Below are 27,322 nucleotides of genomic sequence, written 5' to 3'. Positions count from 1 at the left end.
TTGTGGCCCCTACAAGTGTATTTTTAAGTTACATAGTCTAAAGAATTAAGAATTCTGGAACATAAGCTTCATATTGACCCTAAAAGGAAATGTTTTTAATTTAAAAATAAGGCTTAGCTTGAGTTATATAGAGATTAGTACTAGTGTGCCTTCTGTTTTTTATTAACTTTTCTCATATAGGCTTATTATGAAAGTGGTAGCTTTCCACCTTCTCTGGAAGGAGTTTGTTTTCTTTCAGAAAAGAAATCCATGTCACCTTAAAATGCTTTTATTGTTTTGTAATGCATGTATGGGATCTGCCATGATAATGTTGTCTTTAAAAATCAGCTCAATTATTCTCCTGCCACCTCTCCCTACTACACTACCTGTTTTAAGCCACCTTTGTTGGATTCTACATGAATTGAGATTTTGCTTTAGCTGTAAAATTGATTCTCTTTGAATTTTAACATGCTAATAAAAATCTTTTAATTAGCTTTCCTTTGCAATGTCAGTATCTGTTATATTCATGTGGTTCCCTCTAGTGGTTAATTTAACATGAAAGTTCTGTTCTTTCTTCCCCTAGAATACAGATTTACTTGTGTTCACTAACAAATGCTACACAACCAGGCTCTTTTCCAAAAATATTGACACATTGTTCCCTCCACCCTAATGTTTATTCTTATTACATTACTAGCAGTGGTCAATGGGAAGTTACTCATTTTAGGTTTACACATGTAGAAATAACAGAAAATGTGTTCTTTTTAATGTGTATTGTATATGGGGGAAATAATTGAAATTGTAAGATTTTATTCGAGTCAATAAGCATTCATTGACTAATCGCTGTACTTAAGACATTATGCTGGATGCTGTAGAACCCACAGAAAAGATTGTGATATAGATTCCAAACCCTAATATATGTACTTGATGTTTCCGCTAAAGATCTGTAAAAAAAAAAAATTGGTTTAGCAGCATTTTTCATATTGGAGTAAATGTATTTGTAAAGATTCCTCTGGTGAAATAGAGTATTTCTTGATTCTGAAATACAGATCAGGACTAAGAGAAATGTTTTCTCCTTGCCTATGTTATAATCCAGCAACAAGGTTTAAGTAGGGCCCAAAGAAAATTGAATCTCAGTAAAAAGAGAGCCCATTCATTTACACAAAAGATAAGAGAAGTGCATTCTCTCAATGATGTGATTAAAATTATCAGTCAAATTGATTATTGTTGCTGGTAGTTTCTTTGTTTTGATTTAACTATATATTATATTTTTTCTTCAATAAATAACAATTGCAGATTTCAACCTCAAAATATGTCACACTCTACTTGATAAAAGTTATAAATTTAAGTTAATAGAAATAATACAACTTTAGAATAATCTATAATATTTGGGTGCTATCAAAGGGTCTTAATATCCTAATATAATGAACATATACTATGTGAGCAGTAGTGAGAAAGTTCTTGTTCAGCTTATGACTTTATAGGAAAAAGTACTTAAGGGATATCCTCACTCCTAGTTCTTTTCCAAAGTTACTCAGACAGTATAGGCTTTGCCTTCACACTGTGGCCCTTTGCGAAACTTGTCAGCCCATTTTGACTCTGGCTAACCAGCGTCCTGTAAGGAAAGGGAGGAAAGAACCTTGCTTACACTTATACTCAGAAAGCATAACCAACCCTTGGAGATACAGATAATTTAGGACTGCATTGGAGTTAAGTGACTACTTTTCTGGAGCCAGCTAGTTTCTCTGAATCATTTTGGATCTTTATGTCTCAGTGAAAATCCCTCCAGAGTGGCTGAAGTTCCCAAGCTCTACTCTTGGTAGAGTTCTAGAACAATAGGCATCTCAGAAGCAGTAAAGGAGGAGAAGGGATCCTCTCAGGCTACAGTATTTCCCTACGACAGCCAATAGCACAATGAAGACGGATGGGGGTGGAAAATGTCTGTTCTTCAGGAGATCCTCATATAATTGGTCTCCCTTTGAGGTGCTTCTTTAAATGTCATGCATTTCTAAAGTGCTACTGAATACAAACATCCATATTACCAGATGGAGAGAAGAAACTGGAAAACAATGACTTAAATGTAGTAGAGGGGAAACATGCTATATAAGAAGTGTAAATTCTTGCCCCTTCCCCCAAAATTCCATGCACAGTGTGAAAAACTGTTTTGGCCTTTTTGTGTGTGTGTGGGTACCATCAATTGTATGGCATTGATGAGACTGGCAGGGGGTGGGGGCATCATTTTCCTTTAAAAGAATATCCCCAAAGTAAAATTCTTTAAGTGGGAAGCAGCCACACAGCACAGGGAGATCAGCTCTGTGCTTTGTGACCACCTAGAGGGGTGGGATAGGGAGGGTGGGAGGGAGATGCAAGAGGGAGGAGATATGGAGATATATGTATAGCTGACTCACTTTGTTATACAGCAGAAACTAACACACCATTGTAAAGCAATTATACTCCAATAAAGATGTTTTAAAAATAAATAAATAAATAAAAATTGGTACCTTTTTTTAAAAAAATTTTTTAATAAATTTATTTATTTATTTTTGGCTGTGTTGGGTCTTCGTTTCTGTGCGAGGGCTTTCTCTAGTTGCGGCAAGCAGGGGCCACTCTTCATCGCGGTGCACGGGCCTCTCACTGTCGCAGCCTCTCTTGTTGCAGAGGACAGGCTACAGACGCGCAGTCTCAGTAATTGTGGCTCACGGGCCCAGTTGCTCCGCAGCATGTGGGATCTTCCCAGACCAGGGCTCGAACCCGTGTCCCCTGCATTGGCAGGCAGATTGTTGACCACTGCGCCACCAAGGAAGCCCCCTAAAATTTTTATTGGAGTATAGTTGATTTTGTTGTGTTAGTTTCAGTGGTACAGCACAGTGAATCAGTTATACATATACATATATCCACTCTCTCATTTTTTTTTAGATCCTTTTCCCATATAGGCCATTACAGAGTATTGAGTAGAGTTCCCTGTGCTGTACAGCAGGTTCTTATTAGTTGTCTATTTTATACATAGTAGTGTGCATAAAATTTGGTATTCCTGATTAACTGAATACCTACTAATGAAAAGAACCATTTCTTCTTTAAGGTATCATCTTGTATAGCCATCCTTATCCAGGAGTGCAAGACCAAGAACAAGCCACGTAAGCAGACACATACGGCATGACTCTTTTCTCCTTGGCATATTGAGCCTTTGTATATAAAGTGCTATAATTGGAAATCACAGTTGTATCTGAATGAATGTCAATCTAGAAGAGCTGGTAATATAAGTCACTCACTGGGATAAAAGGAGGTTTCTGAAAGTGTGTAGAGTGAGGTTGCCAAGTAGAGCTTGTTGACTGTAGATTCACAGAATCTCCTGCTTTTGTAAGTCAAGTGCATAAGTGTTTCATCATTTCAACTTCCCTGCATAGCATTTAAGTACGATTTCTATGCTCAAGAACTATACCTCTTGCATACACCCTGTAGCCCTTGTTGACTGAGGTTTTCCCATCAAATATCCCTAGTCAAGTCAGATGCACTCAAGCTACATTTATCCCAGGGTCACAGCCAAGTCATGCAGAAGATATTATCTGGCTGCCTTGCAAGAAGACTTATTTGTGTCACAGCCAACTCTTGCACTGTTTTGTTGATGGCTTTAGCCATGAATCTTTCTGAAAAGAAAAGAGTTCCCAAAACTTATGTGTGCTCTCCTCTCCCTATTGCTCAATGTAGAATGAGCAGCTTAATCGATATTTTAGTGGCGCTCTCCATCCTGCTGGGCTACTCTGTCACCACTGCCAGCTTTGTCACCTATGTCGTGCGGGAGCATCAGAACAAAGCCAAGCAGCTGCAGCACATTTCAGGCATTGGTGTCACATGCTACTGGGTGACAAACTTCATTTATGACATGGTGAGTAACTTGTGTCTTTGCAAGAAAGACAGGACCGATTTGGGTAGAAGACAGTTTTATATTTGAGATTTATTTGCCCTGGTTTGCTCCGATTATTGCCACAAAGACAATAAATTAAGAAAAAAATTGCATCAGGCTTATATTCGTCCAGCGGTAGGAAGAAAGAGAAATCCACCTGCCTTGCCCTTATCTCTGTGGTCTGAGGACCTTCTATATCAGATGCCCCAGGACATTTGTTAGAATCCAGATTGCTGGTCCTCACTCCAGACTTAAGAGGTCCCTATCTTGGGAGTGGAGCATGGAGAATATGCATTTTTAACAACCGCTCCCCCAAGTTATTTTAAGCACATCGAAGTTTGAGAACCACTACTGTGGAGAAATGGAAGCTTAGGAGCAGAATAGCCTTGCCCAGTGGTACCACATAAGCAAGCTTATAAAAATTTCATCAACTAATAGTGAAAAATTCGAAGTAGTAGCCTCTGCTGAATAACACATTAGAGCTTAGTAGGGAAAATAAAGGGTGAATTTAATTGATAACTCTCTTATTTGCCTAAAATGGTTCCAAATTCAGATGGTTTTTCTTGACTCCAAATGTGTCAGTATGGCCAAAAGCCCAGGATGGGTATGTATTTGCCTGGAGATTATGGTGAAATTGTCATTGGCTTGCAGGGTTGCAGAGGAATTAACTGCCTCTCCGTTTGGTTAATGTATCCAGTGAGGTCTGAAATGCGATTGTTGTAGAAGTCAGATCTAAAAAAACATGGTGATGATTCCTCTGGACCTAATAGGAGCTTTAATATGTCAAGAAAGCTTAAAGTACACACTTCTGTGAAGGGCTACTTACTACTTAGATTCTGGTTCTCGTTCCAATTTTAGGAGATTTTCCTCCCTAATTAAATTCCCATCTCTTTCACTGTGTACATCTTGCTGCAAACCCTCAGCATTTACTCTATCTGCTTGCCGATGAAACACTGAATTCTTTGTTCATATCCTTGTGATTCTAAGAATGTGTGGTACCCACTGCCCTGCTGTTTTGCACAGAGTGGCTCACACTGATAACCAAGCCTTAGAAATCAACCATCTGAGAGAGTTCCAGCACTCAAAATAAAATCAATACTTGGAGGGCTGAATCGAATACAAAGATACCTGGCTGTCTTATCTTTCTCACCGAACCTTTGTCACCAAATGATCCCAAGTCTCAAAGCCTGGAGGGAGGAGCACCAGGGACTCTGAGAATCTCTATAAAGATGGAGACTGGCTTGACCTCCTATTGCAGGAGACAAATTCTAGAGTGAAATCAATGTAAAATGAACTGAATGTTACAAGCAACAAGAGCAGAGATAAAACTTCATTTCTTCAAGTGTTTCTAGTTCAGTTTGTTACAGTTTTAAACTAGATGGGCTATTGATTTTTTTAAAAAATATTTGCCATGTATTAAACATAGTTTTACATATTCCCATAGGCCTTCTATTTGGTGCCTGTAGCATTTTCAGTTGGTGTCATTGCAATTTTCAAGTTACCTGCCTTCTACAGTGAAAACAATCTAAGCGCTGTATCTCTCCTACTTCTGTTGTTTGGGTAAGCTGCAGTGAAAGAATTAACAGAATTAAATGCTCCTAGATACAAACAGGACCTAAATCTCATTAGCTAATTTACAATTGTCTTGGGGTTTCATTAGCCATGAGTAATGATTAACAATACATTACACCTGCTAGTCCATAGTTTGTAAAGTGTAATACTTGTGAAAATTAATGTTGTTGTTGTTAATAGAATACCTGTCATTAATGAGCACTTACTGGGTGCTGTCACACTTAACAATTTACATATATAATTTAATTTACGTAAAAATGGAGGCCTTAGAATGATCAGAAAAATGTGTATACATGTATGAATTTATGTATTAACAAGTTGTGAGTATATATAAATATATAAGGCATTAAAAAGTAAATATATTCATGTATATTTATTTTTATTTTTATCGATGCCTAAGAACACACATAATATTGTTTCTGAATTAGGGTAATTAATACAGTTTGATACAACCAATACTTATCATAGCAGTTCTTTCTGCCCTGAATGAATGGGTAGTATCCATTTAGTTAACAATTGCAGCTGATGAAGGATCTCTCTGTCTCTAGTTGTACTTCATTACCCCAAAGGTCGCTCAAGTATTTGCTCAAAACAGGACATGCAGCTTCTAAGCATACTCTCTCTGCTTAGCTAGCTGACAATGTCGTTTTTTCCTCAACTTTAAATTGTAAGATATATCTATTAAACTCACATTTCTGAGCCAAAAAAAATGTCTTGCCTGGGTGGGGTAACACCATCTCTAGGAAAAATTAATTTGTAATTGTAATGACTACTCAAGATTCCTTAAAAGACCTTTACTGTCATTTAAAAAGCATGCTTCACTTTTTTTTTTTTTTTGGCTGTTGTTAAAAAGAGGGATAAAAGAGAGATCTAACTACAAGGCTTGACAACTGATCTCTAATGTTTATTTTCACTTTGGAACACTATCGAAGTTATTTATTTAGTAAAAGAATAATTACGGCATGATTTTAATTCTTAGTGTTATTACCATAAAGGTATGCCTCATTTTCTTGGATGTACCTGCTGGCTGGGCTCTTCCATGAAACAGGAGTGGCTTTCATCACTTACGTCTGCATCAACCTTTTTCTTGGCATCAATTCCATTGTTTCCCTGTCGGTGGTGTACTTCCTTTCCAAGGAAAAGCCTAATGATACGGTAAGGTCCTTTATTAGTCTGCTAAACTTCAGTTATTGGATCAAATGCTTCAATATGTTCCAAGGTGGAAAGATTTTCTGTATTTTGCATTCTCTAAATAGAATAGGGGCGTTTCATTTGATTCTATTAAATATAGTAGAGGGGAAACTATGGCGTTTTAAAATTCTTTTTAGGTTCCATCTAGGTTAATGTCTATGATTATATTTACACAGTGTCAAAACTATTGACATTTGATAGGGCTCGAGTAGGTAAATGGAGATACAGTCAGTCAGATACCTTGTATGGCACTACAAAAATCATGCAACCAATCGGTCAGCTAAACTTTTTACTCATTAACAAATTGTTATGGTATGGTAGGGACAAGGACAGTGGCTTAGTTATATGACTATGGGTTAAGATTCATTTGAGCATCCATAGAGAAAAAACCTGATTCATTCCCTTTCAGTCATGTACTGGAGTCTACTTCACTGTAAGCATCACTTTCCGTTCAGAGCTAACAGTCATGATTGGTGACAAGGGAAGCCCTACCAGTGCTGGGAAATAGAATGGAAAAGAATAGAAAGAAAATGAAGTGAGGAATAGACAGGCACACTCAGTGCTGGACAACTGAATGGAAAAGAATAGAAAGAGTATGAAGTGAGGACTAGACAAAGCACACTCCAGGAGGAAGAAGAAAATCCATGAGGTGCAGGTGGTTGGTCCCAAGTGTGAATAACGTGAAAATGAGCCATATGCTCCTCGTTGAGATACGTTGTCTCTCCTTCCGTATCATTTTACCATTTTAGTCCCTCTTCTAGTAGGAATTACCTTAGGTTCTGAAACTGTACTGTACTAAATCCCTCCTTTACTCAGGCACCTACCCATAGATACTCTATCAGACCCTAGCACCCTGGCTGTTACTACATTCCTAGGACCTAAGGCAGGTCTAGAAGAGATTCTGCCCCCAGGGTTTGGCCTGACACCTTAGACCATCTTAAATATATATATATATTTATATATATATAAATTTATATAAAATTATAAAAAATTATATAAAATTTATATATATTTATATAAATATATATATTTTATATATATATATATATATATATATATAAAATCCTTTTTGGCTTGTATTTTAGTAATAAATCTCCACCATTTGGCTATAGGAAATGTTTATATGTAAATTCAGTATGCATGTGAAACAATTGCCAATCTAGATAAGCTTCTCAGGTTTCAATATTTATCTACATCTAGTTTCAATTTTTTTGTCAATTTGTTGGAAGGCTAACACTGAGCTTTATTTTTATTTCTTTTATTTCAGACTTTAGAACTTATTTCTGAAACCCTCAAGCGCATTTTCCTGATTTTCCCGCAGTTCTGTTTTGGCTATGGTTTGATTGAACTTTCTCAACAACAGTCGGTCCTAGACTTCTTAAAAGCATATGGAGTGGAGTATCCAAGTGAAACCTTTGAGATGGATAAACTAGGTGCAATGTTTGTGGCTTTGGTTTGTCAAGGAACCGTGTTCTTTTTCTTGCGACTTTTAATCAATGAGTGGCTAATAAATAAACTCAGGTAAATACAATGAAAACAGTGTTTGACATCCATGACAAAACTCAATTCAAAATATTCAGAGAGGGGTCAGTAGTCTAAGCTTTTCAATTAGTAATATGGAAATGTTTTGCTCAAAAAACTTTTAAAAATTGTAGCATAATTCACAATCTACTTAATTCAGTAAATAGTTATCAAACCTTACTGTGGCTCTGCAAGTATTGTAAAGTGAGGGAGTAAAATTAAATAAGCACATTTGTTAGCCTCCAAGAGATCAAGATTCAGTGGTAGAGAGAAAATATGTACATAAACAAAAGATGTAGTCTTTGAGTTGTGTTTGGAAGGATAGAAAGTAGAAGTGGGGAAAGATAATTGAGTATGTAGAATATTAGCAATGGATTTGGGAAAAGAAGATTGAGTAAAGTGAGGACAAAATCATAAATAAAAATACACATACCACTGACCCAACAATTCTAGGAATTTTTCCAATAGATATACTAACACATATGCAGAATTGTGTATGTATAAAGTTATTCATCATAGCAAAAGAATTCCTAATAGCAAAAGAATGAAAACAACCTAAATGTCCTTCATTTGGGAGCTGGTTAAATGAATTATATGTATAATTTATCAATGAAACACTATGCAGCCATTAGAAAGAATGATGCAGTTCACTATGTAATGTTTGGGATTACTTCTAATATTTATTAAGTGAGAAATGCAAGTTCAGAACTATAAATGAAGTATATTACAATTGGAGTTTAAAAAAGGAATATATATTACTTATGCATACATATGCATAGATTATTTCTAATTATGAGTGCCTCTGTTAAAAAACTGTATATGGTTGAAGGAGACTTACTTTTCACTAAATATTCTTCAGTACCATTTTAATTTTAATACATGAAGTGCATGTATCACCTATTGAAAAATAAGATTTAAGTTAATAATAATGAAAGGAAAGATAAGAGCAAAGATAGAAAAATCTTGAGGCATATTTGAGAAGTGAGTAATACAATTTGACTAGAGCATAGACTAAATGTAATGAAAGAGTAGGAGCTAAAGCATGGGGTTGGAAAATTATGGAGTCTACTGATTGGTTAAAAAGCGATAGCTTGGACTTTATTCAAGAAACAAATAGTAGCACATTAAAGGTTTTTGAACAGACACCAACAGGATCAAATGGTGCTTTAGGAGCTGTGATTTTTGTGGAGACAGTGCATACTGTAAGGGAAGAGTCAGAGACGCTGGACCAGTTTGAGGTTCTTGGATAAATCTGTGTGAAAAAAAAATGAAAGCCTGTGATGGTAATAGAAAAAGACAGAAAATGATAGATGACTGGCTGTTATAAGGCATTTCCAGTGCTAGGAGTCTGACTGCGTGAGTGGATTTTGGAATGGGGATGTTTTCAAAGAAAACATCACAATTGGAATCTCTGGGGGTATCATTAAAAGAAACGGGACATTGGGAGGAAGACCTGAATTGATTTGTTGGTTTGTTTTGCTTTGGTATTCATTAGGCAAGATACTGAAGTGGGTTTGAGATTTCGTGAGTTTTCAGGACTGATAACCTTAATATATTAGCTAGATCCTAGATAAGACATTCACAGTAAAAAGACTGTAGAATAACATTCATATTGTGATGACAAAAGAAGAAATAGGGAGGATTTTAAAAAGGTGATCATTGATCATGGGCTTGTAAAATGTTGAGTCTTACTAATGACTCTAGTCTCTCTGTTAGGCAGTAACTTTCAAACCCAAACTAATTTCCTTGTTACTGAAATTAAGATTCTCACTTTTAATAGTGGATCTGTAAGCATTTAAGTCATGGAAAGCAAAAGCTGTTTCCCAAATATTATAACAAATATTGTAAAGAGCATCCGTACTAATCTTTAAGTTATTTGAGTACCATAATGCATAAAAAATTTAAAAGAAACCTAGTATGTGATAGCACACTTTTAATGAAGTAAGAACTTATTAAAATATGTCAAAACTGAGTGGTACCATTTCAGAGTCATTGATGCAGAATCATTGGGCCCATTTTTTAGACGCTTCTTCAAAAAATTTCGTTCTCCACCTGTTATTGAGACAATAGTTGAAGATGAAGATGTGTGGGCTGAGAGGTTTAGAGTTGAGAATGGTGCAAATGAATGTGACCTGGTTCAACTCCATCATCTTACAAAGACCTACCACCTTATCCACAAAAAGATTATAGCTGTAAACAACATCAGCGTTGGGATACCTGCTGGGGAGGTAAGGAACAGTGTTTTGTTTCTAGCTATCCTTTGTATTGACATGGTTAAGTGACAAAAATCTTTATCTTTCCTTAATTTTTTTCTAGAAATCTGAAAGTCAACCTCTGAATATTTTGATGGATTCTATATATGTAATTTACATGTGTCTATGTGTTACTTACCCTGTAAGTCTTCGTTTTGGCAGGGAGGACTCACCACACACCAAATCCTGAGCCCCCTCCCAAGTTACTATCCTCCCTGAGTGGACTTTCAGTCAAGAAGTCCATGCAGGGTGCTCTTTTCAACTCTTAGTTTCCAGGCCTCTTCAAAAGACAGCATAAAGAAATCAGTTGTCGGAAGTGATTTCATATTCATATTCACATTCATATTCACATTCTTGCTGTTTTCACAGAAGCAATAGTAAGGCAGCTTTGAAAGGAGGAGAAGAATGCGGACATTTCCCTTTTTGCCGAGCCTGACTGCAAACTAAATGCATCAGGTTTATTCTACCACATAAAGAGATTATCGCTTCAGTAGCTTATTCAGTAAAGTTGTGGTTTTGTGTGAATAATTTGAAATCTATAAATATAATTACTTTGTCAGGTTAGCATATCTGACTTGGGTATCCTATCATGTCACACAGAGGTGTGCTATAATATAGTATGTAAAACAAGTCCTATGTATATGTAAAATGTTCAGATGATTAAAGGAAAAAAAGATACTTAAGTACCTAATTGTTTTAAAAGAAAAAGTTTTATCCAGTGCCAGCAAAGCACTGCAATAGCCATGAGTAATTCGAGTGATTTATTTTTCTTGGTAATTTATTTCACCCAAGGAGAAGAAAAGAGATATAATAGTACCATGTCTTTGGTTTGAATTAAAGTTTACATCTTTTTTTTTTCTCCCTCAAACCAGTGCTTTGGCCTTCTTGGGGTGAATGGAGCAGGAAAGACCACCATCTTCAAGATGCTGACTGGAGACATAATTCCTACAGGCGGAAACATTCTGATCAGAAATAAGATTGGGTATGAAAACAAATGCTTCAAATTACTGAACACAATATAATTAAATGAGAAAAATAATTACAATGAACTCTTTATGTTATTTTGTGGTTATATTATTAAATCCTTAGAGGAGAAACAGCTACTCGAGTGGAAATTTTTAAACCTTTAAGTATGACTATGATGGTGGGATTGTTTTTACCTCTTTTTTCCAGACTCACCAATCACGATGACCCAAATAGAGCTACCTTCCCAACATCTGAGGGCTAAGAGGGAAACATCTTCTGAAAGTCATTTGTGTTTTTGATTCTTTCAATTCAGGTCTCTGGCTCACGCTGACTCTGACAGCTCATTAATTGGCTACTGTCCTCAGGAAGATGCTTTGGATGACCTGGTAACCGTGGAAGAACACTTGTATTTCTATGCTAGGATACATGGAATTCCAGAAAAAGATATTAAAGAAGTGAGTATAAGTGTGAAAAACTAGTTCATTTGAAAACCATTATTATTTCTGCTTTCCACACACCCACCCTCAAGACCAAGTTGACATCTGGAAAATTATGACATTTCTCTCCTGACAGTGATAATTGAGGCAGTATTAGCTTGATTGTGTATATCATAAATGAACCTATGCACTCGACTTTAGAAACATCTTGGCCCATGTTTGTTCAGTTGTCTTTTAAAAACTATCAAATAAAGAATGACATTTGCCTTAGGCTCTGGACTGAGCCATGTTTGGTGATGCCTGTATATCCTTTAGTGTTCAGATAAGTACTGAAACATGGAATTACCTACAAAATGCCCAAGTAAAATAGAATAGCTTCCAATTTGATTTTTTATATTTCTTTTTTTTAATTTTTTTTTTTTTGTCTGCATTGAGTCTTCTTTGCTGCGTGCAGGTTTTCTCTAGTTGCGGTGAGCAGGGGCTATTCTTCGTTGTGGTGCGTGGGCTTCTCATTGCGGTGGCTCCTCTTGTTGTGGAGCATGGGCTCTTGGCGCGCGGGCTTCAGTAGTTGCAGCACCTGGGATCAGTAGTTGTGGTGCGCGGGCCCCTAGAGCGCAGGCTCAGTAGTTGTGGCGCACAGGCTTAGTTGCTCCGCGGCATGTGGGATCTTCCCAGACCAGGGCTCGAACCCCTGTCCCCTGCATTGGCAGGAGGATTCTTAACCACTGTGCCACCAGGGAAGTCCCTGAACTATTAATGTTTAAGTGGACCTTTGAAAATAAAGTAAAATTTATGTTGAATTTAAGTGTTTTAATTTTTTCGGGAATGTATTTCTTCATTATAAAACTTTCTTTTCACAAGTAGCTCTTTTTCTGTTTAATGCTTTAAGGGTTTTGGCAAGGGAAAATCAACTTAAGTCCTCTTTTCCACCCACAGGCTGTTCATAAACTCCTTAGGAGGCTTTACCTGGAGCCCTACAAGGACAAAACTACCTCTATGTGTAGTTACGGCACAAAAAGAAAATTATCCACTGCACTGGCCTTGATAGGGAAACCTTCCATACTGTTGCTGGTAAGAGAATCATTGTGAAAAAGGCTACTACCTAATTAGAACCACATATCCAATAGTGTGTGTAACAGTTCATTATCATTATTGCAATAAACATTTACTGGGGTCTCACTATATGCTAGTTATTTTGTAAAACACTTTACATATATTGTCTCACTAAGGAATTTATATTGGATAATTTGTTGCCACAAAAATATGCCATCAAAAATGTTTTTGCCTGAAGTTATGGCTCAGTCGGTTTCAGAGGAAACATGGGAATAGGAAGTAGCTGAAACAAAGTCAGGATATTCAAATGAGTAAGTAAAATTATGACAGAATTTGATTCCCAGTTATTGAAGAAATCAGTTCTATTAGTAACTGATCAGGTGAACTAACACATTTTCCAACTTCTACCAAAAAGGAAATACACATTTGAGGACAACATGCTGTGCTAAAATGTTATTTCCTTGTTGCTTAAAAATATGAGTTACCTAGCTTGAGATGCAATCTTGACAATATGCCATTCTACTTTATCTGAATTTTTTGGAGGCAAGAAATACATGTCACGTTTATATTTTGATTAAGAGCTGAAAAATTAAGTTGATCACCTGGAAATATAAATTACACTAGGAGTGACATAGCATTCTGCTCCCCAGGCCAAACACTGTGAAAAGTGTTTATTTCAGAGAAATAAGCTTGCCCTTATTTTGGAAGATCCCCTTCATTCAAGGACTTCCAAACTCCAAAAGAGGCTTAACTATATGCAGTAAAATCACCAGTTATAAATCATCACATTATTCCAGAGATTAAGTAATATAGAGGATCAAATCATTTAAACTGAGTAGAGTAATGCACAACCCATCTCTCTATAATACCGGAAGCTTATAACACATTATATCCCTGCCAATTGATGCTCATAATGGAATTCTATTGTATAAGTGTACCTTAAATTGAAGAAAACAATCCTTAGGCACCCCTGTGAGATAATAGATGTAAAGTACTTTAAAATGTTGTTAAAAGCTCTATGCAAATATTATGTATTAATGAGCTGAACTAAAATCAGGCTATGAGAGAAAGATACCGTATTTTCTCTTATATATATTTACTGTAATGCCATTGTCTTCAAAAATAGGAACAGTGACAATATAACCTTTACTATTTCCCCAAATTAACACTCATTTCTTTCTTTAAATTTAACCCCTTACTATAAAAATAAACCTCTGATGATCCTATGTATATACTTTCCATTTCAGACATATGTTTTTAATTTTTACCTAACCTTGACTTACAATTTGGTTTTTTAATCATCTGTCAGGATTTATTATTGCTTGTTTAGGTTTTCCATTGCTGCATTTCTAATTTTATGTCTGAATAATTTTTCTAAACATCATTTACTTTAAAATGTAATTTATATCTTTCTATTTGGCAATTTCTGCAAATCTTACTTTTATTTCCCCAAGGAGTATTAAATTTCAATTAATAACATAAAACTGAAAGTACACCTCAATCATATTAACAAAAACAAATCAAATTGAATCCTCTGTGCTTCACATAACATATTATCTATCACTCACAGCCACAATTCTGCCATCAGGAGCAAGGTAGCAGTCTTGCTGATGTAGCTTCAAATATATATGTGACAATATAGTATTAAATGTAAAAATTCTTGCTTTGTCAGTAATTGAAGCAGAATATTTTCCAAAGAAATATGAGAGACAAGTGTAAAGTAAGAGTACAACTTCACTGAGATACTTTTTAAAACACATTGACAATTTTAAATGATTAATTTTGAGCTTTTTGACAGCAGCAGAAAGAAGCCTATTAAGTATAAAACAAGTTAGTCACATGACCTGGAAAAGTGATTTCTGTTCTAGGCAAGTGAGATGCAATGATTCATGTAAAGAACCTCATCAAAATGTAATTAATTTGATAAATTCTTCTTGTAACTTTCTATTAAGGATGAGCCAAGCTCTGGGATGGATCCTAAATCAAAACGGCACCTCTGGAAGATCATTTCAGAAGAAGTACAGAATAAATGTGCCGTCATCCTCACTTCTCACAGGTAAGCTGAGAGATGACACGATGTTAGGATGAGAGACGGGAAAGGTAATCCCGTGTAATATATACTGATAGTGAATTCCGCAATTGGATTAAAGTATTTTCTGTTCATAGTCAAAGGAGCAAGTCCGGAAGGTTTCATGGTGAGACTCCAGCTCCTGTGGTGGGACAGGGCCTAAGAAATCTTTTAAGAAACAAATTTCCCATAACTTGCGGCCCTCTTAATTCAACTATGCCTCCCTATTGCCTATCACATAAAATTCAGCATTTTTCGGCTTAGTATGCAAGGCCTTTTATTATCTGGCCTCGTCTAAACTTCTAGTCTTTTTTTCCTATGACACCCTCTCCTATCTGTCAATCTGAATGACTCGTGGTTCCGTGTACACTCACTGCCCTTTCCTATCACATGCGCTTTCTTTGGCTGTGCCTTCTACTGGAATTGATCTTTTCACAAGATCTCTCCAGATTCTAATCTTACTAGTCCTTTAAGAGCTCGTTCACAAGCCTTCTCCATGAAGTAGACCCTTCCAATCAATTAGGTAAAAAAGCTACTAAAGAATTTTCTCTGTGCCTTTCTTATAAGGTCGGCCTTATATTAAGTTCATCCTTTCGTTATAATGATCATATAGTAGAAAAAGAACTAGGTATGTTTAGAATCAAGAGACTTGTTTGTATCCTATATACTAGCCTTGCCCTAGCACAGTATATGTTCTGAAGCCAATCATATAATTTCTATTAACTTTTTTTTTAACTTTTTATTTTATATTGGAGTATAGCCGATTAACAACATTGTGATAGATTCAGGTGCACAGCAAAGGGGCTCAACCATACATATACATGTATCCATTCTCCCCTGATTCCCATTAACTTTTTTTTTTTTTTGCGGTACGTGGGCCTCTCACAGTTGTGACCTCTCCCGTTGCGGAGCACAGGCTCTGGACGTGCAGGCTCAGCGGCCATGGCTCACGGGTCCAGCCGCTCCGCGGCATGTGGGATCTTCCTGGACCGGGGCACGAACCCGTGTCCCCTGCATCGGCAGGCGGACTCTCAACCACTGCGCCACCAGGGAAGCCCTCCATTAACTTTTGTATTAAGTGGACAGGGTGATACCTAAGATCTCCTCCAGTTATCATCATACATGAAATTAGAATTATATAATCAAGTACAGGTTAACTAGTTATAAACACAGAAGCATAGAAGCCAACTGAATACGGAGTATAAGGCGTAATGAAAACAGCTTAGTAGTATTTTGGGAACATTTCTTACGAAATGTAGGTCTTGAGTCAAAGTTTGAAAGAGCTTAAAAGAAATACTGTGTTTGATAGAGTGGGCTATCCAGGTGAGAGAGATGGCCTCAAGTTTGAGAAGAAACAGTAATAAACCCTATATGAAGACATTTAATTTATATGTTAAAAGATATTTTTGTTCTTCAAGGGAAAGGACATTTTAAGGAACTCAAATACTCAAACAGTATTTCTAAGGTGCCATAATGAAAAAAGTTAAGCTTATGCTCATGATCTTAAACCAATTTTCTGTGCCCAGAATACTGACATGATTCTGTCTTCCAGCATGGAGGAATGTGAAGCTCTCTGTACCAGGTTGGCCATTATGGTGAATGGAAGGTTCCAATGTATTGGATCATTGCAGCATATTAAGAGCAGGTGAGGAACAAATGTATTCTTTAACACATGGTAAAGGGTAATCAAATCTACCAGTGCTATACTCACCTTCAAGGATTATCACAGCAGCCCATCCTACAGTGAGTAGTGAAACTGGAATGGAGAAGTTAATCATTAATTTACCTTGAAGTTAAATTATAGTACTGAGGATTGAATTTTTTTTTAATTAATAACCCCAAAAGCTGGAAGGCCTAAAAGCTAATAATATCATTATTATTATTATTATTCCCCAACCAAAATACTCTCAGAAAGCAGTTTCAACAGTTATCTTAGTGACAAATGACAATGAAAACACGACGATCCAAAACCTATGGGATGCAGCAAAAGCAGTTCTAAGAGGGAAGTTTATAGCTATACAAGCCTACCTCAAGAAACAAGAAAAATCTCAAATAAACAATCTAACCTGACACCTAACGGAACTAGAGAAAGAAGAACATACAAAATCCAAAGTTAGCAGAAGGAAAGAAATAAAGACCAGAGCAGAAATAAATGAAATAGAAACAAAGAAAAGCAATAGAAAAGATCAATAAAACTAAACGCTGGTTCTTTGAGAAGATAAACAAAATTGATGAACTATTAGCCAGACTCATCAAGAAAAAGAGGGAGTGGATTCAAATCAATAAATTTAGAAATGAAAAAGGAGAAGTTACAACAGACACCGTGGAAATCCAAAGCATCCTAAGGGAATACTACAAGCAACTCTATCCAATAAAATGGATAACCTGGAAGAAATGGACAAATTCTTAGAAAGGCATAACCTTCCAAGACTGGAAAAGGAAGAAATAGAAAATATGAACAGACCAGTCACAAGTAATGAAATTGAAACTGTGATTAAAACTCTTCCAACAAACAGAAGTCCAGGACCAGATGGCTTCACAGGTGAATTCTATCAAACATTTAGAAAAAAGCTCTTCACAGGTGACTTCTATCAAACATTTAGAGAAAAGCTAACACCCATCCTTCTCAAACTCCTCCAAAAAATTGCAGAGGAAGGAACACTCCCAAACTCATTCTACAAGGCCACCATCACCCTGATACCAAAACCAGACAAAGATACTGCAAAAAAAGAAAATTACAGACCAATATCACTGATGAATAGAGATGCAAAAATCCTCAACAAAATACTAGCAAACAGAATCCAACAACACATTAAAAGGATCATACACCATAATCAAGTGGGATTTATCCCAGGGATGCAGGGATTCTTTAGTATACGCAAATCAATCAATGTGATACACCATATTAACAAAGTGAAGGATACAAACCATATGATCATCTCAATAGATGCAGAAAAAGCTTTTGACAAAATTCAACACCGATTTATGATAAAAACTCTCCAGAAGGTGGGCATAGAGGGAACCTACCTCAACATAATAAAGTCCGTATACGACAAACCCACAGCAAACATCATTCTCAATGGTGAAAAACTGAAAGCATTTCCTCTAAGATCAGGATCAAGACAAGGATGTCCACTCTCACCACTATTATTCAACATAATTTTGGAAGTCCTAGCCACAGCAATCAGAGGAGAAAAAGAAATAAAAGGAATACAAATTGGAAAAGAAGAAGTAAAACTGTCACTGTTTGCAGATGATATGATACCATACATAGAGAATCCTAAAGATGCCAGCAGAAAACTACCAGAGCTAATCAATGAATTTGGTAAAGTTGCAGGATACAAAATTAATGCACAGAAATCTCTTGCATTCCTGTACACTAACGATGAAAAATCTGAAAGAGAAATTAAGGAAACACTCACATTTACCATTGCAACAAAATGAATAAAATACCTAGGAATAAACCTACCTAGGGAGACAAAAGACCTGTATGCAGAAAACTATAAGACACTGATGAAAGAAATTAAAGATTATACCAACAGATGGAGAGATATACCATGTTCTTGGATTGGAAGAATCAATATTGTGAAAATGCCTATACTACCCAAAGCAATCTACAGATTCAATGCAATCCCTATCAAATTAACAATGGCATTTTTTATGCAACTAGAACAAAAAATCTTAAAATTTGTATGGAGACACAAAAGACCCTGAATAGCCAAAGCAGTCTTGAGGGGAAAAAGATGGAGCTGGAGGAATCAGACTCCCTGACTTCAGACTATACTACAAGGCTACAGTAATCAAGACAATATGGCACTGGCACAAAAACAGAAACATAGATCAATGGAACAAGATAGAAAGCCCAGAGATAAACCCATGCACCTATGGTCAACTGATCTATGACAAAGGAGGCAAGGATATACAATGGAGAAAAGACAGTCTCTTCAGTAAGTGGTGCTGGGAAAACTGGACAGCTACATGTAAAAGAGTGAAACTAGAACACTTCCTAACACCATACACAAAAATAAACTCAAAATGGATTCGAGACCTAAATGTAAGACAGGCCGCTATAAAACTCTTAGAGGAAAACATAGAAAGAACACTCTTTGACATAAATCACAGCAAGATCTGTTTTGATCCACCTCCTAGAGTAATGGAAATAAATACAAAAATAAACAAATGGGACCTAATGAAACTTCAAAGCCTTTGCACAGCAAAGGAAACCATAAACAAGACAAAAAGACAACCCCCAGAATGGGAGAAAATATTTGCAAACAAATCAACGGACAAAGGATTAATCTCCAAAGTATATAAACAGCTCATGCAGCTCAATATTAAAGAAACAAACAACCCAATCCAAAACTGGGCAGAAAACCTAAATAGACATTTCTCCAAAGAAGACATACAGATGGCCAAGAAGCACGTGAAAAGCTGCTCAGCGTCACTAATTATTAGAGAAATGCAAAGCAAAACTACAGTGAGGTATCACCTCACACCAGTTAGAATGGGCATCATCAGAAAATCTACAAACAACAAATGCTGGAGAGGGTGTGGAGAAAAGGCAACCCTCTTGCTCTATTGGTGGGAATGTAAATTGATACAGCCTCTATGGAGAACAGTGTGGAGGTTCCTTAGAAAACTAAAAATAGACTTACCATATGATCCAGCAATCCCACTACTGGGCATATACCCAGAGAAAACCATAATTCAAAAAGACATGGCACCCCAGTGTTCATTGCAGCACTATTTACAATAGCCAGGTCACGGAAGCAACCTAAATGCCCATTGACAGACGAATGCATAAAGAAGATGTGGTACGTATATACAATGGAATATTACTCAGCCATAAAACGGAACAAAATAGAGTCATTTGTTTAGATGTGGATGGATCTAGAGACTGTCATACAGAGTGAAATAAGTCAGAAAGAGAAAAACAAATATCGTATATTAACGCATGTATGTGGAACCTAGAAAAATGGTACAGATGAACCAGTTTGCAGGGCAGAAGTTGAGACACAGATGTAGAGAACAAATGTATGGACACCAAGCGGGGAAAGCCGCATGGGGGCAGGGATGGTGGTGTGCTGAATTGGGCGATTGGGATTGACATGTATACACTGATGTGTATAAAATTGATGACTAATAAAAATCTGCTGTATACAAAAATAAATAAAATATAATTCAAAAATTCAAAGAAAAAAAAGTAAATGACAGGACTTCCCTGGTGGCGCAGTGGTTAAGAATCTGCCTGCCAATGCAGGAGACACGGGTTCGAGCCCTGGTCCGGGAAGATCCCACATGCCGCGGAGCAACTAAGCCCGTGCGCCACAACTACTGAGCCTGTGCTCTGGAGCCGGCAAGCCACAAATACTGAAGACCGTGCTCCTAGAGCCCGAGCTCCGCAACAAGAGAAGCCACTGCAATGAGAAGCCCCCCACACACACACACACACAAAAGTTATCTTGGTAACAAATTAGACCTTGACAAGTACATGAAGGCATCGATTTTTATCTAGAATGTTCATTTGCCATTTGAACAGGCTTTCAGCAAGCTATTTAACATTTTTACTACATTCAAAACCTTTTCACCAAAAATACATTGGGGAGATGTGCATAAATATCATACTACCAAATAAAAATTAAATTAATATTTTTATGTTTATCATAGTGCATATGCATTTATACATGTCCATGTTAATCTTCCAACATCATGACATTACTTTATACCTTTGTCTGTACAACAGCTTGGCTTTCTTATAAGACAATATTAACCAAGATAAGAAAAAAGGATGAAAAAGGCCTTATATATTGTTCCCAGAGACTCTGTTGTGACTTGTTTACAAACTCTATTTTTGGTGCAAACTGTTAGCTAGTATATTGATTTATTATTTATTTTTAAAACCCCAGTGATTTTAATCTTTACGATTGACATCAAATCTCCAATAACTTGCCTTTAAAGATTCTCTTTGCTTTAAATTAGAAAGTATGTAGCTCCAGGAATTTACATCAACTACCAATTCATGGATGCCAAAGAAAGCCAGGATTTTGTATTTTCTTTCTAATGCAACTTTTGTCCAAAGGATCTGACTTTGTATAGTGGTAGAAATAAATAAAAAGTAATAGCAGTGTACTATTTCCAGTTTGCAACAGGCCCTGAACTTTTATAGCAAAATGATAGTCTTTATATAGGAAAAGGGGCTATCATGGTCAGCTTGGGTCCTGTTTCACTATCTAGAATTCCAAAGGAGCTATTTCAGCAAAACATAACTCATACTGTATTTTGCACTTCTTTCTAGGTTTGGACGAGGATTTACCGTCAAGGTTCACGTGAAGAATGTCAAAGTGAGCATGGAGCCCCTCACAAGGTTCATGCAACTTCACTTTCCAAAAACATACTTAAAAGTAAGAGATTGACTGGTTTTGATAGCTATAATCTAATATCATAGTGGATGTTTGTCATTTTCAAGCTGACCATAGCTTTGTTATTCATCAATATATATTTATTAGTTCAAGATGCTTAAGATACTCTGAAGCACACTTAGTATTAACAGATAAAATCTTCAAATTAGTTATATATTTTTGTAGCTACTTAAGAGTAACATAGTCCTTTTACATACCTTTATTTCTTCCTCACAAAGGCTTTATGACCGTATTGTATTACTTTTCAGGTTGTATGCTTAACTAGATTATTAGTTACATATGTTAGGGAATTGAGGAATGACAGATACATATGACCAAGGGCATTTCTTCTAAGAAAAAAAAAAATTACAAAGTTCCAGAATGTCACAGCTAGAAGAGATTATCTCCTTTGCTTTCCTCACTTGAAAGATAAGCCCACAAAGTTTTGAGCAGAATTGCTTGGAAATCAAGTTCTTAAATCACACACTACTTGAAACATTGCTCAATTAATTTCATCTTACATATACATATCAACAGGATGGACACACACAGATATATACATATAAATCTCACATAGTACATATTTAAATGCACTTGACAAAAAAATTATCATTGTAACATCTTTGATGTGCAGGTAATTGATATAAGATGATTATAGCAAGTGATTGTTTTTAAACGGAAGTCAGGTGTGGAATGATGAACAGAAATTGGAAGACTTGGGCTGAGGTCCAGCTCTGCCTATGTGATTTCCAACAAGACATTTAAAGTCTCTGAGCCTCGTATTCCTATTTTACAAATACTGTTGATATCTACTTCACAAGACTGGTGTGAGAACTAAATGACAAAATGTCCACAAAGATGCTTCATAAACTGTCAGGCACCATATTAACGTGAAGTGATTTTGGAGAGCAAAATAGAGTTCATTTTTAAAAACAATTCTTTTATCTCTACTAAATACCTTTGCCTCAACCTCTGATTCTTATCGAAGTCCATTTTCTATCATCTAAATTAAAATCAAATTTAAAAATTAAAGGACACTTTTTTTTTCTTTTTGCACAAACCACGTTGGTCATAGTACTTCTTCTTTCAGTGAACTTCTGGGTTGAAATCTGTGTTTATTCACTGAGTGATGAGATTACATTTGCCCTGGTCTGTTCTTCAGGGGACTAGCGCTATACAAGACAAGTGCAGTGATGATAAAAGTTTGATTACTTCCTAAGCAGACCATTCTCTACAAGTATGTGATGGTTTCTAGATCTCTAAAAGGGAAATAACCAAACAACAATTTGGGAGTAAAAATAAGTATCGATAAGATAGCCTGATTGCACTGACAGGTATGATGTAAACACAAATCAATGAGAGGGGCTAGACAGCGAGCAAAGGAGTGAGAAGAGGGGTTTCCAGTAACGCAGGTCTGGAATGCCAGGCTGCAATATACAATCTTGATCTGATCAATATAGGTTACAGGGATTGTTTATGGAGTAAAAAAAACATCCTGACCAAACTAGTGTTTAGGAAAGATTATCCTAGCTACTTTGTGCCAGAACATATGAGTGTATATGGTTTCTAAGCTTCTGAAGAGGCTGTTGCAATAACTCAGATGTGGAGTGATGAGCAGCAAGTTAGTAAAATTGATGGTGCAGATAGAGAGGAAAGGTTACATTTGAGAGTTATTTTAGAGGAAAAATAAATAAGATATGATAATTGATGAAATATGCAGAAAAGCAAAATGTTGAAGATACTCCAAGGAAATAAGAATAGATTACTAAATTGATGGTGATACTACAGACTAAATAAACTGAAAAGTATTTTAGAGTGAGTTAAGAAAGAATGTAGCATTATTTGAATGAGGTTTCTCATAGACAATGCTTTTGAAATCTGGCAACTATAGCCAATATAAATTGAACAGCTAATCCTTAGCCTTTTAGAACAATTTTAACATTTAAAAAAAAATGAAATTTCTAAAAGTTATCTCTGAAAACGCTTATGTGAGCTAAGTGTAATCTGACATAGGCAATACCATTCCACAATATTTTTTCCTAGGCAAGACTATAATGTCTTTATAAGTGCACATGAATGTAGAATATTTTGGAATTTTCATTAGCTTTTTAATTTGTTTTCTCTTGGACATTCATAAAACTTTTTATCTCATCTTTGAAAGCTGTTAATCTCAAAACATACCCATTATTTACAATGTAACATCATTTTCAGAGGAATGAATTTCAGTACGTTTCTTAGCTCTTGGTCAAGTTATGTCTAGTCAAGTCAATATTACCTGACATTGAGAAATACATTTTTTCCCTTTGGTTCCCACAGGATCAGCACCTCAGCATGCTAGAGTATCATGTGCCGGTCACCGCAGGAGGAGTAGCAAACATTTTTGATCTGCTGGAAACCAACAAGACTGCTTTAAATATCACAAATTTCTTAGTGAGTCAGACTACTCTGGAAGAGGTAAGCTGGATACCATGATCCATGTGCACAATGTCACATAAATTATTATACATTCTGATTATTTCTTTTTAATGACACTGAATTTGTTTTTGATTGAAGCAGTATCTAAACTTGCACCTGAAAAAGTTAGCTTAATTTATTTCTAAGTGCATTTGGGGATGTTAGGAAAAAATATGGAAAGAGTTAACTGTTTTTAATGGAGAAAAGATTTTTTTCCTTCTATAAGACATCTATACCTATCAGTTATCTGTATATGTAAAGCAACAGTTATCTTCATCTATAAAACAAGTAGCTGTTAACACTTTCCTTACTTTTTCCTTGGTAGGTTTCTTAAATAACATTTCTATTGATTGGCTTCCTAGATTAGGGGAGGATGGAGTTATCTAGTGAGAATTTGGTGCCAAAGCTTTAGATCTGCTAGATTCAGGCAACCAAAGTGGTAAATGCAGGATTCTTTTGTTTCATTCACATCATCTGTCTTAATTACATTTATATTTGATAACTCGAGGCATCATGGAACATCCTTCATCACCTTTGCACTGTTTTAGTTTTATACAGTTCAACCAACCTGATATATAGAACATTTGATTGGACCTATCACTGGAATGGGTCTGAAAGTGAGGCTACAGAGGCCTCTGAATCATGCTGCATCTCATGGACAATTTTTTACGGGGAGTTAAGCAATTATGGCCTTACCAACACAGAAGATTTATCCTTTGACTTGTAACCAATTACCAGTATCATGTCTGGCACAAAGTAGACTCTCAATATTTTCTGGATGAATCTATGACTAATAGAATTTTAAACAAAGTCATAAAGGTCTGCCTGTTAAATAATAAGCTTACTGAACATAATGTTAATGTGAGCTTTGTATACAAATTTTATTTTAGTGCATTAACTGTTGAAACTAGCGAACCTCTTGAAACTAGTGAAATTTCTCTCAACATCATCATACAAACATTTGACAAGGGCTTGGTTTGGGCTCCTTGTTAAAAGATACTTGAAAGATACTGATACAGATCAAATAGATACAAATATGTGGCTATAGATATTTAATTATAGCTTTAGATTTATATTATGATTATAAATGTATTTATAGTTGTAGATATAGATATTATTTTCAAACCCCAGATAAATTTCAATACCTAAAGGAAGGACTCCTAGTGAGAGTTTGTTTCTGTGTTTGGGCGTGCCCCTATGACATCTAGTTTTCTTCTTATTAGCTCTCCCATTGTGCATACACACACACCTTATTTCTTCCTTTGGTTTACCAAGTACTAATGGCTTTATTTCCCTTGAAAAATCAGGTTTTCATCAACTTTGCCAAAGACCAAAAGTGCTATGAAACTGCCGATACCAGTAGCCAAGTTTCCACCGTAAGCACTGACTCACAAGATGACCAGCTGTAGTCTTAGTACCTCCAGCAAACTCAGTCTCAACAAATGCCAATGGCTTCATTTTGAGGAGCCGCAGAAGATACAAATTCCTCAAAATATCTTAATTTTAAAGTATTATTCTGTATTGGAAAGTTACAATTGTGCAAGACTAGCCAGTAACTATAAATGGAAAGTTTTCTTTCTAAGGTCAGTGAATGTTTTTACTACTGAAATGAATTTCTGTCTACTCAGCACTGTGAGCATGCTAGTGTGTAAGCTGCTGACTCTTATGCAAAGGTGAAACCTCTGAAGATGAATGCCTTAATTTATTACTTTCAATAAAAAGACAGCTGAAAAGCATGGCTATTAGCAGTTGAAAGGAAAGAGTGGAGAAGAAAAGTAAGGTAGTTTGGGGTAGGTAGAATTGGGAGAGCAAACAAAATAATTTATTTTCAGAAAATAATAGAATGAACATCATCATGAATACATGAATCTATTGTGATGTGTAAAGTGCCAAGGGCCAGATTAACATTGGCAGTAATGAGTGGGCACAATGTCTAGAGTGTTTGTGTATGTCATTTTCAGTACCTGTAAATACATGGGGACATACTGACCCCCCCGAAATGCCTTTCTACAAGAATGCTATAGAAGGGCAGTTTACCCTGGTGGTAAATAGAGCTTAAATCTATTCCTGCAGTGCCTTGCCAATAGTAAGGCACGGAGCAGAGCCAGAAGCTACTTGCTTTTTGGCGGAAATAGGTGTGTCAGCTGGGCAGATACAAATCCTGAAAGATGATAGAGAATTCATGTGCTGCTGGCAGACAACATTTTTTAAAGCTGTTAACAGAAAGGTTCATATTCTGGGTCTCTCTGAAGGAAACATTCCTGTGGAAGGAAAATGAATATGAAGATAATTTTCAGCTAATTACCTGGCTGACGCAGAATCATATATATGGCTATAGAATAGACTTAATAATAATGCCAAATTATATGGCCCTTGGGGGAGGTGCTTTACATAACGTGTGTGTGTGTGTGTGTGTGTGTGTGTGTGTGTGTGTGTGTGTCTATGTGTCTATATAAGTTTGCTTTGGCACATCTGTTTTGAAAATCAATAAAATCAACATTTAGTAAAAACAGTTCATGAAGTCATTTCATTTGTTAGGGAAGAGCCAGGAATTTAAAACTTGGAGTCACATGGATGACAAGCTCCCATGGGACCTGGCCCCTGCTTACTTCTGCACCTTCACCATTTTCTTTCTCCTCTTCCTCTTTAGGGTGTAGCCATGCTGGCCTCTTTTTGGTTTTGCCAGTGCACCAAACTCCTTCCTCCCTCCACACCTCTGCATGTATTTTCATACGTCTCCCTGTGTGAAATGCCCTTCCCCCACAGTGTGTGCCTAGCTAAGTCTTCAGAAATGTTTTTCTTTCTCAAAGAAGCTTTCCTTCCCTAATTCTTCAGTTTAAATCCAATCCCCCAGTCCTAAAACTGTACTCTATTGTACTTCCTAATTTTCTGTGAGAGCACGCATCCTAATTTGTAATATATCTAGATTAATGATATATATCTTAACAGATGGCAACAAAATTTCTCTTAAGATAGAAAATATCCTTGTTGAATATAATACATAGATAAGCTTTTTGGAGTAGACAGTGTAATTCTGAGAGGATGAGTGTCTTCAGCGGTCCAAACAAGCAAAAAAATGGTCAGGCTCCATGAGGGAATAGAGGGATTTGTTTATTGTTCATTGTGTTTGTTATTGTGGTGGTTGGTTGCTTGCTTCTGAGCAGTTGTAGGAAGAGAAACACAGGGGGAGGAGAGAAAGGAAATGGAGAAAGGAGGAACCAGTGAGATGGTAGAAGGCTGAGTATTGAAGAGAAACTGAGTACTGAGAAACTGAGTGGTTGAATGGACTTTTAAAACCATGAATTTCCAAATGTTTTCACATTCGTTTGCTGTGCAGCCATGCTGTGGACTGTCCTCCTACCCCTAAATCTTGGTTAAAGTCAGTCATACTTACTAATGCTTTATGTGAATGAGTGTCTAGTGGAAATTGAGGAAAGGATGAGTTGTCTTCTTTGAAAGAGGCACAGAACAATGCCTGCTTCACCCCAGAGCAGGAGAAGCCTGGCGGGAGGCGAGACCATGAGTCGGAGGGG

General features: G+C 36.4%; 1 protein-coding gene across 3 annotated transcripts in view; it reads left to right on the top strand.

Annotated features, from left to right (window-relative positions):
* ABCA12 (ATP binding cassette subfamily A member 12) overlaps nt 1–26,299 on the top strand; it is a 180,100-nt gene extending 153,801 nt beyond the window's left edge. For all 3 annotated transcript variants that reach the window (XM_049711887.1, XM_049711889.1, XM_049711888.1), the window contains 14 exons: nt 3,056–3,110; nt 3,682–3,859; nt 5,322–5,437; nt 6,445–6,604; nt 7,908–8,161; nt 10,185–10,389; nt 11,286–11,395; nt 11,693–11,834; nt 12,753–12,887; nt 14,822–14,925; nt 16,490–16,582; nt 21,233–21,338; nt 23,652–23,789; nt 25,097–26,299. In XM_049711887.1, coding sequence (XP_049567844.1) covers nt 3,056–3,110; nt 3,682–3,859; nt 5,322–5,437; nt 6,445–6,604; nt 7,908–8,161; nt 10,185–10,389; nt 11,286–11,395; nt 11,693–11,834; nt 12,753–12,887; nt 14,822–14,925; nt 16,490–16,582; nt 21,233–21,338; nt 23,652–23,789; nt 25,097–25,198 — 1,898 coding nt within the window. In that variant the 3' untranslated portion in view covers nt 25,199–26,299. The remainder of the gene's footprint in view (nt 1–3,055; nt 3,111–3,681; nt 3,860–5,321; nt 5,438–6,444; nt 6,605–7,907; nt 8,162–10,184; nt 10,390–11,285; nt 11,396–11,692; nt 11,835–12,752; nt 12,888–14,821; nt 14,926–16,489; nt 16,583–21,232; nt 21,339–23,651; nt 23,790–25,096) is intronic.
* The last annotated feature ends 1,023 nt before the right edge of the window (nt 26,300–27,322 follow it).

The sequence above is a fragment of the Orcinus orca genome, chromosome 7, assembly GCF_937001465.1.
Source record: "Orcinus orca chromosome 7, mOrcOrc1.1, whole genome shotgun sequence".
Taxonomy (NCBI): Eukaryota; Metazoa; Chordata; class Mammalia; order Artiodactyla; family Delphinidae; genus Orcinus; species Orcinus orca.
Note: the sequence above shows the minus strand (reverse complement) of the source record. Positions and strands in the feature narration are given on the sequence as shown.